The sequence below is a fragment of the Myzus persicae genome, unplaced genomic scaffold (genome assembly GCF_001856785.1).
Source record: "Myzus persicae strain clone G006 unplaced genomic scaffold, MPER_G0061.0, whole genome shotgun sequence".
Taxonomy (NCBI): domain Eukaryota; kingdom Metazoa; phylum Arthropoda; class Insecta; order Hemiptera; family Aphididae; genus Myzus; species Myzus persicae.
In genome coordinates this window covers 177,933-193,282 of record NW_019104001.1, presented here as the reverse complement: position 1 = coordinate 193,282, position 15,350 = coordinate 177,933, and the positions used below count along the sequence as shown (strand labels likewise).

The 15,350-nt window shown below is 27.7% G+C and overlaps 1 protein-coding gene across 1 annotated transcript; it reads left to right on the top strand.

The window, feature by feature from the left end:
- Positions 1 to 448: 448 nt before the first annotated feature.
- LOC111037465 (hexokinase type 2-like) lies at positions 449 to 11,631 on the top strand. Its single transcript, XM_022320059.1, has 8 exons — positions 449 to 641; positions 710 to 852; positions 924 to 1,142; positions 4,890 to 4,989; positions 8,853 to 9,042; positions 9,164 to 9,319; positions 10,028 to 10,301; positions 11,260 to 11,631. Exons 1-8 carry the CDS (start codon positions 533 to 535, stop codon positions 11,368 to 11,370), a joined length of 1,302 nt encoding a protein of 433 aa, XP_022175751.1. The 5' UTR covers positions 449 to 532; the 3' UTR covers positions 11,371 to 11,631.
- The last annotated feature ends 3,719 nt before the right edge of the window (positions 11,632 to 15,350 follow it).

The following is a 15,350-nucleotide window of genomic DNA, read 5'->3' as shown; positions in this document are numbered from 1 at the left end:
ACCACTAATGATTAAAAATAGAAAGATACAAACTTTACATAGTTAAATAGGTACATTTATTTTAAATAAGAATGCAGTAAAATATTACAATATAATCATTATTTATTTATTAATACAATTTTCTTAGTGTTTAAAAATTAAGGAATGAATTAAGTAACAATTTTTCAATGAGAACCATGGATTTGTAGATTTGATATTAGCGATGAAATATGAGGTTCAGTGTTACTTTAGTCTTTCGCGTACCACAGTTTGAGAACCGCTGACCTAGTAGAATAAATATTTAGGTACAATGTTATGTACAATATTACATTTTTCGAGTTTTCCTTGTGTACCTATGTGTAATGCGTATTGAAAAATATGTTATTCTTATAGTTATGAATAGCTCATTTTTTAATCAACTTATGTTTCATTTATTTTTGTACTGGACGTAAATTTAATAATATGGACTTACTATATAGTAGCTATTATTATTTCTTAGATCATTGAAGAATGTAAGATCTTTGTTCTATCCAATGAACAACTATGCATCTTGATGAAAGATATGGATGAAGCCATCAGGAACGGATTGGGCAAAGAAACTAATCCATCTTCGGTTGTCAAGTGTTATATCACTTATGTACAAGATTTGCCAAATGGCACAGGTAAAAATAATTCTGATAATTTTAATATGATTAGTTGTAGATGATATTTAATTAGTTTTTTCTTCCAGAAAGAGGTAAATTTTTGGCTTTAGACTTGGGCGGCACCAATTTCCGCGTGCTATTGATTGAACTGGGAGAGAATAACCAATTCCATATGGACTTTGAAACCTTCAAAGTTCCCAGTCATATCCAAACTGGCAAAGGCACAGAAGTAATTAAATATAGTCTTGTTATTAATTGATAACTAGGTACTATAATTATGTATGTCATTATGTTATGTAGTTATTCGATCATATTGCTAAATGTTTGGCAGAATTTGTAAAAAAGTACAATTTGGACAACAAAACGGCATTACCGTTGGGCTTTACTTTTAGTTTTCCACTTAGACAAGTTGGACTCACCAAAGGATATTTAAATAGCTGGACCAAAGGATTTGCCTGTTCGGGAGTGGTTGATGAAGATGTTGTCAGGCTTCTCAAGGATGCCATCAATAGGAGAAATGTAAATAATGATCAAATTACTAAAATCAATTAATTATTTTGTAATACATCCATTACATTTATCTCATCTATATTAAATGTATTTTCATAATACATGTTAAAATGTATCAATATATTTAAAATCTTAGAATGTTAATGTAGCGTCTGAATCTAATCTGTATTTGATTATGGGACCAAAACTCTAATGAGGCATGGTCAAATAGTGTTTTTTTAATTATTATTTTGTAGGTTAGTAAGATAGGCAAAGGCAATGTAACAAAAACAATTAAACACTGAATACTCGTATTGGTTGTCGTATATGTTGATTACTTCAATATACACAATAAACCAGCATATAATATTATTACCAGCACATAAACACTGGTTTTTTGTAGTAATCGAGTCACAAGATAACCACCACTGACCTCACATGTGTCTAGTACTATGACTTATACATTATCGCTTAACTTAGTTTTTGTTTTGCTACATATGCTAAAACTTACTGACCAAGGCTTAATACTAACTATTGTTACATACATGTTTACTTAGCCTAGTTAATATTTTTAGTATTTTCTTGAGTATTGGGCTAGAAATTAAATATAATATATTTTTAAAGAATACTCGAAGATTATATCATAATTGTATAACACAAAAATATACGGATATATAGCATATTAATTACAGTATCTACCTACCTACCTACCTGTACAATTTTAATATTTTTGTTTTAAATAAACATATAATATAAAACTAGATATATAGTACATACAACTAGTCAAATAATTATAAATTTTTTTTTCAATTACTGAAAAATACAACGATTATTTTTTAAATGATACAAAGTCACAATTAAAATCTGGTTTATCCTTTTTTCGTATTTTTAATTCTATTGAGAAGATAATTATTTTGAATTAAAGTTTTTTTTTTTGACTTCTAATGAACCTACGCTTCTAATTTTAGTAACATCTTCTGCTTAAAGTTTTTCTGCTAATATTATTCAATGATAAAACATGGTTTAAAATAGTGATCCAATCACCGGGTCTACATTTTTTAAATATACAATTTTACATTTACCGTTTACTTTTTTGAAAAAGATTTATTTAGCTTTTATTCCCGGTCACCCAAAATATTTACAATGCTCTTTTAATTTTAAATAAATCGTCATTATTTGTCAGCCAGGTTGTTATATATCTTTATATCTTTATACCAAATAAATAACAAATAAAAGAAGCAATCAAATTAACACAAAAATACAATATATAAATACACTAAAGTAGCCAGTAGGTATAAGTTAAAATATAAAACCATATAAAATAACTGTGTATACTGCAACTCGTTTATAAATTGTACTATTTTTTAGAGTGCAATCATGTTGGGTTTTTTCATATAAAATGGTATCATGTTACATCCAATCTTGTACCTACCTAATTTTTGAACAACAATATTACTATTTCATAGATTTTGCTGCATTATTTAAGAAAAGGCTAATTGTTATTTCTTAATTTAAGTGCTTGTAGCTCTCACATCCTTTGTTTAGTTTGATTTGTAATTTATTATTTTTTTAAACTCTTATAGGTGTTAAAGTATCGTGTATACCTATCTGCCTTAAAGTTTGTTCTTTCGTTGTTGCTTCATCTTGTTGGATACACATAATAGTGAATTACCCTCCAAAATGATGGATTGTATGTTTCTACAATTTTCTTTCAATTTTTCTTCCCTTAAAAAAGGTCATTTGGAATGTTATTAAGATAAAAAAAGCCAAATCGGTCCGGTCGTTCTCGATTAATGCAGTTGCCAACAGACAGCATTTCATTTTTATTAAATAAATATTATACCTACTTGAACACTTTTTTTTATACTTTTGCTAATTATAATAATATATTCATTGTATATTTTGTTATAATTGTGTATATAACGTACCTAGAACGATCGATTTTAGTTCAATGTTTACTGTTTTTGGCCCCTTGGCCCCTATTTAATCACATTGAACAACTTTTTTAAAAATTGTTTTAGTCAATTAGCCCACCAAATATTAATCAGTAATTACTAGGGTTTTAAAATTTCATGAAATGTATTTCCTTGAAATATTTCATGAAATATTTCATTGCAATGAAAAATAAAAATATAGATTGAAATAATTGAAAATAATAGGGTTTTGATTTTGATATTTATTTGCAGACCTATTTTTAAATACACCAGGAGAATTTGGCAAAATAAGAAACAAGTAATAGCCCGTCCATATAAGAAATTAATGTTGGGAAATGAACGTCTATATTTATTTAATAATCATATATTCGTACATTGTACCACTTAAACGCGATACTCTCCCCAGTCCCTAACGACGTTCATAATATGATTATAATTTATAATATTATATAAACAAAGAATTTATAATATTTGGTATATTTACATTTTTTTCATAAAATATTGTCAGCACTATTTTTCAGCACTATAAATAAAATATACAAGCATGAAATAATTAATCAACAATATTTATATTTTACTAAGTTTATTCTTTAATTCTTTTGAAAATGTTAACATTTACCTCTTAGATAAGAGAATTTCGGCCATTTTGTGGGCTTCAAAATCATTTCCAAGTCGGCTATCTAGTATTTTTAGTTATCTGTGTAGTTCGCTTACCATGGTTGATATAAATTATAAGTGATAAGTTATTCACAATCAATATTTTCTGTGTATAATCAATATATTATTGAATTTATAATCATCTATAATCGAACACGTTTTAAAGAATAAAAAATATTTTTCAATATTTCAAGGAGAGTGAAATTTTCAATTTTGAAATATTTCAAATTCAGAACCCTAGTAATTACTATTTATTTATTATTGTTTTAACCGGCTAGGCCTTTTTTACATGAATATGTACATTGTACAATTATAAAATTAATCTAATTAAAAAACGGCAAGTCTAGTATAATATATCATGGTCAAATAAAATTAACAAACATGTTGTAAAATATAAATATAATTAATTATAACAGTATTTGTATAATCTTCATAATATAATCAATAACAACCATTTAAGTTTGACATTAATTGTCTTAGTGTATAATTTGCTAAATAATTGGTGATAAACTAGTATGCAGGATTAAATAATTATAAAAATAACTTTTTGGAAAACATTTTATATTAACAAAGTAACTTAATTAAGCTAAAATTGTTTATAAAAATAACGACGGAAACTTAGCGTGCCTCTCGTTATTCCCCCCCCCCCCCCCGTGCACGAATAAATATAGAATCATAGATATGTTTTTAAAATTATGATTAAAAAAAAATGTATAAACAATGTTGGTATGGAAAGGTAATTATATTTTAGTAAGTTACTAAGGTAAATTTAGGTACTGTAGGAGACTAACAAAAAATAGCACAGACAAAAAATTACATTGCACCGAGCTCAAAAACATATTGTCTGGCTAAAACCCATTCGACTCTATTTTTTCAAAAGTTCAGTTTCAAAATGGCTGCAATTGTACAAATTTCTTTCTCAAATTTCATACAGACTTAGGAACTTAGGACTGTCTCAAAAGAGGTGAATATATGGGAACCATTTGGGTTGCACAAAAATATGTATATGTAAATAATTGAAATTATTTTCTTTATTATGTTATCCAAAAACTAAGTATTAAGGAATATTTCGAATACCTACTTATATCTACTTGTAGATACTATAGGTACTACAAATATGGATGGTTGTCTATAATTTAATATTACCTACTTAATAAGAGGTTTGTTTCAATGATCATTTTATTAGGACGTACAGATTGATGTGTGTGGAATATTGAACGATACAACTGGTACACTCATGTCATGTGCTTGGAAGACTCCAAACACCAAGATTGGACTTATTGTCGGTACGTTGCATACAATATTTTACTTATTAGTTATTTTCTCATTATGATATTTTTATTTTTACTATGATTTACTATTTTAATACTATGTTGAATTTTGTATAATATACTAACTATTGAACAAGGAACATTAAAAATTAAAGTTTCTATTATTAATAATTTACCAATAATAATATTTTCTACTTTTTTATTATTTTATTCTTAAAAAAAAAATGCACACTATTTTTTTTTATAAAAAAAGCGTAGGTACTATCTACATTATTATATAATCTAATCGAACAAGGTGAACTTGTTTGGTACATTTAACATCAAATATTCGGCGGCCTTCACAGTGAAAAACATAGGTTAGTTACCTCTTACCTCGAAAGTAAATGATAATATTATTGGTTCCTGTTGTAGGTCAAAAGTCAAGTTTGTAATCATATACTTACCTAATGATATGTTATAGTAGGTTTTCGTGGTGTTGCACTATATCATTATATTTTACTGTCTATCGAATAAAATGTAGAATAATCTTCATCGCTTCGGAATACAACTTATCAATAGTGGATTATTAACTTGTATTTAACCGATTATTTTTGGGAGCAAAAAACCATAACAACTACGTATGTTGTGGTTAGAAAGTGTATACCTACGGTTCTAATTTCTAACAACAATTTTACATAGGTGTCACGGATTTACTCACATTATTTAATTAATTATAAAGAATTGAAAAAGGCGCCTGACGTCATTGATCGGGCCATAATATATACTAATTGCCTATAAACACACGTGTAAACACGGGCGTCGGGTTTTCCAATTTTCATGGGGCGCTCAAAATTGAAAAATTCAACAAAGCATTATTTGTTAACTCGTATTAAAATTGTATAAAAACTCCTAAAATTAATATAAACAAGCTAAATTTGCTAAATTTGCTAAATTTGCTTGAAAAATGTTTAATTAATTAAGACCGATCTGGTTATTACAAATGTATAAGTAATACTAGCCACTATTTAATATTATAGTTCAAAATATAATATACTCAAGGCGACTCGTCGGTGTGCGGTGGTATTTTATTTTTAAACTATTTGATTTACAATTGTCAATTTTCAACTGGGTATTGCAAATTTGTTTGTTGTTAATTTATAATAAATATAATAAGTATTAATATTTAATATGATTGAAATCCTTCATATATAATTGCAGTTTAGTTAACATGCGATTTTTAAAATTTTTTTTTCGAAACTTAACTAAATTAACGTTTTAAAAATGATGATGCCAAAAAAAAATTTGTGAAAAACTAGTTTTTGAATTAAAACGATTTGAAATTCAAGAATTCTGGAATTTTTAATTTTTGTGGGGGGGGGGGGTTGGACTTACGGATATCGACTATTTAAGAACGATGAAGCAATTAGAATTTTTCTTCGAACTTAATTTCAAAGTTATAGCCTTTTGCAGTTAATGTTTTTCCGTTTTTACCCATGACCTTAACGCTCTATAGTTTAAATAAATTGTAATTTTTTTCTTCTTAACTTATGTAAATTAACTGTTCCGAGGGGCTTCCAGGAGGACCTCCTTGGACCTCTAGTTTAGCTACCGGATCCGGTAGGTGTAGGGTGCGACTACTTGACATACTTTAACTTTTACCTATAATAGTTTATAGGTCACCTGATACTTGTTAGGTAAGGTTAGCATGTTATGTATGCTTATAGGTCTACACTTACCCAACCCTTCCCCCGATCCCGTAGGTGTTGCATTCCCACCCCAGGAATGGTCTTGTACGACACGACTAAAATAAGAAAAAACCCAAACCATAAAAAAGATAATTAAAAATGATTATTTATATTTCTATATTCTTTCATTATATTTATACTTCTATATATACAGTCAACTCGCGATTTAACGAAATTCGATATAACGAAAATCTCGATATAACGAATAAAACTACCGGTCCCTTGAAAATATCGCGGTATAACGAACAAATGTAATGTATTTTGGTCCCCTCGATGTAGCGAAGCGTTTTTGATCAAAACTCTCGAGATGGAACGAATTTTTATAAATTTGGAGCTTTTTACGAATTTTTAATTTTAATTAAGATAATATACATGTATCTAGTGTATAACTCTATGAAAGATATATAAAAATAAGTATGTTGGTATTACCACATAATAGATTACGAAGTTTTTCTGATGATTATCATGCGATAGGACACTCAAGTACAGTATCGCAATTAAGATAAGACTTATGTCGAATAAATTCATACTTTCATGACTCATATATTTTATACATATGTATACGAATAATAAAATTTTTAAATAAATATGTACAATCTCTTTAAATCTCGTCATAACGAATTCAATTGGTATATTCTCTTGATATAACAAATTTCGATGTAACGAACTTTCGATATAACGAATTTTTTTCTTGGTCCCTTGAAATTCGTTATATCGCGAGTTGACTGTATATTATACATATACAATATACATTTACACATACACATACAAATACAAGCCCCAGTAGTTGGCGCCCATGCATGTAAATGTTGCCCATTTCATACAATACTTTTCGTATTTTAATATTATTTTGATAACATTTTATTATCCTTATGTGTATTTGTGAGCTGAAAATTATAGTTCAGGAGGAATTAAATTGTATGTTTATTTCAATAATACTTAAAAAAAGATTAAGTGTAATGTTTGTTAAACACGCTTTAATTTAACATGAGTTTTAATATTAGTAGTACAATTTAGATAAGATAGAATACTAAGAAAATCACCCATTAATTTAAAATAAGTAAATTATTGAGTCAAATTGGCCACTTTTAAGCTTTAATTTAAATAATTATAGTTATAATTGTTTATAATTTTATATACTGCCTAATTAGGCGATTGTGTAGTGACTAATAACGTTACGGGTTTATTTTAAATTCATCAATGCCTCTTAAAATGTTAATTATTTTTTTATCGGATTTTCGTGACTTGTTTGGTTGCTAGTACGTCTACAATACTTAATTTAACCTCGAATAATAATTTGGAAATAAAACTGTATTGTGTGCTTTTTTTTAAGTACGTCGAAACTATTATTCCTACATTTTCATAATATTATTATATTCATGTTTACACTTACCTGGCCACATAGGAATGTCAGGGAAGGCGGGGCAGAATCGTATTACTAACTTAAAAACATTGTAGAACTTAGAACAATTTTAAGAAATTGAAATTTGATTGTTTAATTATATTATAAATATTATTAGCTTAAATAATAATTATGCATTTTTAATAAATCCTAACATTAACTTAACAAAAAAAAAAAATGTTTGAAAATACTAAAAAATACGTTTTTGGGGCAATACCATATTCCGTATGATATGGTTTTATGATTTAAAATAGTGGTACTTAGTTCCCTTAATACCAAACAGTGTTTCGGTAAACTTCAGATTCCAAGAATTTTTAAGGTTGTTTCAACGAAATTCTGATTTTCCCTTACAAAAATGAAATACGTGTTCTCCTCAATATAAGTGGTTTTAAAGTAACAATAATTAAGCAAAGAACAAGCGTAACATAACATAAGCAAAGTATAATAAAAAATAGCAAGGTACCTATAAGGCAGTCTAAATTCTAAACCATAGAAAAGATCATTTTTGATATTAAAAAATGTAAAATTAATTAGGTAGGTATAGTATATCGTCGACAACAATTTAAAATCACTCCACATTTTAACAAATATTATTTCGGGAATAGGTTTGCACCCCCCTCCTGCCCAAGTAAAATTAATAATTTAGGTAAGCAAAAAAAAAGCAGCGGACGTCCCCGTAGGGACGCCCACCTTCAATTCGATTACAAGTTCTGGAATTACGGTTATTGTTTTTAATATGTCTGTTTGTGCAGGAACGGGGTGTAATGCATGCTATGTTGAAAAATTGGATAACGTGGAACTTTTTGACGGTGACAAATCAAAGCCACAAGTAATCATCAATTGTGAGTGGGGTGCATTTGGTGATGATGGCAAATTAGATGCCATCAGAACAATATATGATAAGGAAATTGACTGTAAATCGTTGAATCCAGGAAAGCAGAGGTAAGCGTATCGCTCGATACGAATGATACAATAACATTTTTATTGTTTTCCGTGACGGTGTTTGAATCTGAAATAGTGAAATATATATTATACCTATACGCTTCTTGTCATGGTGTTTTAGATTTGAAAAAATGATCAGTGGGCTTTACTTGGGAGAGATTGTGAGATTGGCTATAGTGGATATGGCTATTCAACACAAACTCTTCGAGGGAAGACTCTCCGAGCAAATGAAGACCAAGGGAGCTTTCGGTACTTCATTCGTGTCCGACATTGAAAAGTATGCCTACTATACTACATTATTATAATAATATATTTTAAGACGTCGAGTGCGAATTCCTTACAATGTTAATTTATGATAGACTATAATGTTCTAAAGAAACAATGTGATATTATGATGAAAATAATTTTTACAGTAGCTTATAATAATATTATACGTTTCGTGTTTTAATCTCTTGCACATAATGTTGGTTAGAAATATAGTGCGAACTGGCGACACACAATGTTTTCCCATAAATGTTAGGGAAACTTTTAAAACATTAAACAAGTTTTATATGGATAAGAATTTTAATCATAACCAGTTGTAGCAACCTTAAGGTGCCCAATTTTCGGTATTTTAATTAATTAGTTCTAGGACAAATGGACCCGGTCGTTTAGACGCAGCCGTTTAGGCGTGAGTAGTGAGTGCATTTGGACGCGAGGGCAAAATTATAATCATAGTTATAAGTATACATTTTATTCAAATATTTGCATAAATGAAAAACATTGCTAAAATATATAACAAGATATATTATAGGGGGCTATGAATGATCAGTCCCCCTAAATTAAACCAAAAGTACCTATTCAATAGTTTTTGTAGTACTTAGTTTTATTATACTTCCTTGTTATATGACTTAAGGTTCAATTCCTTTTACACTTGTTCGTAATATTATTGTTGTATACTGAATAAGTGTATGGTACTAGGTAATTGTGATTTTTTGCGTTTTAGCGATACTGGAAACTTTACCAACACGTTGAAAGTTTTGAGCGAGATGGGCATCAACGACCCATCGTTGGTCGACTGTGCCAACGTGCGATATATTTGCAAGTGTGTGTCCAGTCGGTCTGCGCATCTGGTGTCTGTTGGTCTGGCCACGCTTCTCAATAAAATGGACGAAAAATCTGTCACGATTGGCGTCGATGGTTCGGTGTATCGCTTCCATCCATACTTCCATGAACTTATTGTGGAAAAAACGAGGGAACTGGCAAAACCCGACATCAATGTGAGTGAATGTAGGGACAGTGTTGTACATTAGTTGTCTTTTTAGTTATATATAGACCCTACCATAGACGGATATTTTATCACTAACTTGAGGTTTGGGGGGCTTGGCATTTTAACCAGTTTACAAAATTATTCATGCTTTACACTTTACTCTACTGCTTACCTATTTAGTATCAATTACATGTGCTGTTGCAATTTTTCCAGTAGACAGCATTTAATTTACAATAGTCATAGAGTATAGATTCCATTAGTCAATAGTTAAAACTTATTCATCAATTTTACCAAGTTAACAGTCACTATTTGTAGTTAAAAATAATTTCTTACACTGTACAAAAATGATTGTTTTAAATTGTTTACCTAATTATTTCAAACATTAAGAAACAAACCAATTTTTTAAATTAATACTAGGAAATAAGATGTTGGTGTTAATACATTTATTTTTATTTTTTTACAATAAACATTATTTGTTAGTATTATGTATATTAGAATAAAATGAATAGATGTTTTATCGCTTAGTATTACATATATATTATTTAATATTGCTTATTAATTTTATATATTTGTTAAAAATATGCTTTTGATGCAAAATACATTTTTTCTTTGAATTCTGTTTCCTATGAATTGTAAATAATTGATACTCCCATTTAACTCCCTAGACTAGAAACAAATATATTATAAAATCATAAAATCTGACCTCTCAGTATAACAAGTACTTACTATTATAATAGCTGATATTATAATAACTGTCACTCATTTTTTTGAGAAATTGCTTTATGTGGTACAATTATTCTTAGTGTTGAATATGTGAAGGCTATTATTTCTAATTGATTTGTAAATCACATAAATATTGTATAAATGTCACTTTTCTATAAAATTTTGATAGTTTATTGCATTATGATACTTGGGGGTTGTATATAAGTTATTAGAACACAAAATCAAAACTTTTTTGTATTTTTCAGTTTGATTTGATGTTGTCCGAAGATGGAAGTGGTCGTGGAGCCGCCCTCGTTGCTGCTGTAGCTTCCCGAGATGAATTACCATCTAGGACAAATGGAGTGGTGAAATATTAATGGTTCTCAACTAGTGAATCAAAGTTGATACCAAAAATAATGTTTTTTTTTTTTTAATTTTATTCAACATTTTAAATAATTCTATTGCCTAGTTTTTAAGGAGTAGTGGTATGCCTCATGAATGAGGGAAGTACGTAGGTCATATGTGCATTTAAGAAATTTAACAATTTGCAACCTGACTGAATTGTATGTTTGTTGTTGTTAAATAAGGAAATTACATAAGAAAATAATAATATTGTTTTTTGCATTTAATAAAGTTTACTGTTGAAGAACTGAACAATTCTGGTTATTTTATCAATTTTCAATTTTTGTATTAAACATTAAATTATGACCAAAATAAACTTACAAACAATATGAAGTTATCAGAATTTTTAACTACACTATAATAATGCTATCACTGTAGAACCGTTGGACATTCAATAATACAATTCAAAACATGTAATTTTCTATTTTTAAATTACCTATGTTAATTTATATGACTCATATAATATGAGTATAATTATTAACTATATAATATATTAGTATTAACAATTAAAGTTAATATTTTATTGCAAAAAAAAATCTCACTGACATAAAGTGTGGTATCTTCACTCCATATTATTATTTATTAACTATATTCACTATCAATTTTTCAATCATCATATTGATCGGCCTATAAAAAAACAAAACAATCATTCTAAAATCATGTTATACCCTTACTGTTCTGTCTATTGTAGGAGAGTGGCAAAAAAAGTTCAATTTTCAAAGTACCACATCTCTTAAAATGTAAAACAAATGTCCGTGAAGTTATGTAAAATTAAATACTGTTTATTATCCTGCATAAGTAAATTATAATAAAATCATAAATCTATTTTTTTGTTTAGAAAAATATGAAACAATATTTTCTAAATCAATTTCCATTACTTTTTTGCCTTAATGTAAGTGAAGTAAAGCGGGCACACTTAACTGTCCTTCTCCCGCTATTGATTGGTCATATCTCTAATCTGAGTAAAAAAACAAAGCATTGGCATAATTTACAGCCATTGTTCAAGCAATAAATATCCATTGTACAACAATAAGATGCTATACTGAATTCAGTGTACAAATTTTAGACATACAGTTGTGATGAATAAAATGATACTTATTTTTTTTTTTTAATGATTAAATTATAAAATCTAACCCAAATGCATGGGTAATTTGAATAACTTGATAAAGCTGTATAATTAATTAAAATTATAGTAAATCCATAAGCATAACAGCCATTTGATCATAATTATTTCATACAACTTATTAAAATACTAGGATCACTACTACTATGTTAACAAATTTTAATTTTAATTATAAAACCATTAAACTAAAAAATGTGAATTATAAACTCGGTTGTGTATTTATTTTGTGAATATCTTTTTATCAGAATATTAATTAACTGTTCAACTTTAATGCCTTCTAAATAATGAAAAATTATGTACTGCACAAGTAATACTTATTGGCAACAGATAGATTACAAACAACAATCAATAGATAGATTTTGAATAATTGGGAATACTAATTCTGGGCACATGCTACATATCAGAAGAGCTTCTAATTCCCCTATTTCTAATAGTGGTCAAAAAGCATCCCTTTTAACAAATTATTCTTAAGGTACTCTGGAACACTCCAATTATAACCAAACATAAGTCAATATTTTCAAATTCCATTGAAATTAAATTTTGGTTTTATTTTTTTTTATGAATTGTTACTTAACTTTTGTCAAATGTATTTATAACAAATTATGGACTATCTAATATATTATGTGTAGAAATAAATTTTATTAGTTATTGCAAATGGCTATACTGTGATAAGTATTCAATTAACTGATAAGTGCGGTTTTTTAAGCATGCTCACCCTAATGTGCATAAAATTTGAATTTTTTCTTGTAAAATTTAAAGCACTAAAAAGTAAAAACACTACATACACAGACAACCACTGCTTACAAGTTAATATTATGAGAAAAAATATTCTCTTTCAAAATATTAAATTTGTATAAAACATTGTTTATTTTTAAAAATGTAGTATTATTTGTGATTTAAATTTTTCATGAAATAAATTACAAATTTGAATATTATTCAGGGTTAAAGTGTTAAAGTGAAATCAGTATGTTACGCAATCACTAATTAAACATTATGATTACATATACTACCTGTATTAAACATTTTATATAAAATTATACATGGAACACTTACAACTATATGGAGACATTAGTCAATCCTGGAATTTTTTCTCACTTTAAGCTCTGTAAATAGGCATTTTAACTTAATCATCATAATGAAAATCTAAGACCTGATGTAGGAAAATCATTTGATAAATCCCCAATATTATTTGTTTATCTTTCTAAATAGGTATATAATAAATAGATTTGTATAAGTACACATATCTTACGTAAGATATAGTTATAAACTCACCTACCTACTCATTATTTCAAAAATTATCAAATTAAAATTTTGAAATAAAAATGTCAAAAACTTAAGTCTTATACATATATACCTTCGACCTACGCAAGACACTAACATTTTAAGACAAGTTTTTTATTTTTTTATTTCAAAATTTCAATTTGATAGTTAGAACTTTATAAAGTTAATATTTTAAATTTATTGTTACTTTTGGGTTATATTTCAAAAAAAAAAAAAAAACTGTAGTAAATAGGTAATGCAATTAGGTATAATATAAAATAATCAAAAACATTCTAGTCTCAATGACTCACATTTTTTACTAGTCCCTTGCAGTGTTCTTAAATTGTGTTTGAGGTAAATAATCGAAAAGTATAAAAGTCGAATTTATTTTCATTTCCCTTGAGATTTGAGTAACCTATCCACCTAGGTTCGACTGTACTATATACTCTATTAATAATATTACTAATTTATATGGATAAGCATGTTAGTTTTATTTTTTTCTAAAATCGAGTAATGGATACCACGGTTAGGTATATGGGAGATTTATTTATTTATTTGTAAAATTTAAACGGGCGAACCCAGTTACTTTTATTAAAGACATACGTTTACAGTAAATAATATAGTAATAATAATAATTATAATATTTGTTATTACATGAACACTAATTTTAAAATTATAATATGACAATTATACAGATAGTATGCAATTGGTAAATAGACAGGTTTAACTGGTTTAAGTAATGTATGTGATGAGACACTTAAGGTTGAAAATAATTCACTGAAAAACAAAAAGGCTAAGAATACAGAGTAGAGTTGTATAACATTGGAAATCAACTAAATGAGATATTGACATAGACTATAACATTTATACAGCTAAAATATTATTTAGGTAAAAATTAAAATCCTTTAAGGAGACACAGGAAATTAGATCAACATTTAAATAATTAACAAGTTGCATTGATCTATTCATAGGAGCATTTTGACCATAGCTTGAACGTTGGAGTTGCACATAAAAAGTATTCAATTGCCTAGTTCTATGATTTGGGATATTAAAATTCAATAAAGAAAGTAGTTCTGGACAGTTAATATACCCATTCGTTAATTTAAAAATAAAACATAGATCAAGTCTTTTCCTTTTATTGACAATGGTTTCTAGCTTTAAATACGACAATAATGGTTGATACGACGAGTGAGGCGCACGTTCGATACAGCATCTGAATTGAATGATACGTAGGAAACGGTTTTGAATTGATTCCATGCTTTTTGTAGCGCCGATTGATTGTGAGGACCATACTATAGATCCATAATCAAGTAATGATCTAACGAAGGAAAAGTAGAGTGACTTTAACGCTAAAGGATTTATGAAGTCTTTACAGCTATGATTTATGAAACCTAACACTGAAGAGGCTCTATTTTGAATACAAATATAGTGATCATTAAATGAAAGAAATGGAACAAAATAAATTCCCAGGTCCTTGCATAGATAGACTCGATCTAATTTAATGTTGTTTATATAAAGTAGGTGTACGGTTTTTAGAGAAGGATATGATTTTACATTTGTTTGTTCAAGGAT

What these genes read in the sequence shown, in the direction of transcription:
- LOC111037465 (XM_022320059.1), top strand. Translation starts at nt 533, where the DNA reads ATGAAAGATATGGATGAAGCCATCAGGAACGGATTGGGCAAAGAAACT. An exon ending in ATGCCATCAATAGGAGAAAT is followed by an intron (nt 1,143 to 4,889) that starts GTAAATAATGAT and finishes TCATTTTATTAG; the next exon opens with GACGTACAGATTGATGTGTG. An exon ending in CAAGATTGGACTTATTGTCG is followed by an intron (nt 4,990 to 8,852) that starts GTACGTTGCATA and finishes CTGTTTGTGCAG; the next exon opens with GAACGGGGTGTAATGCATGC.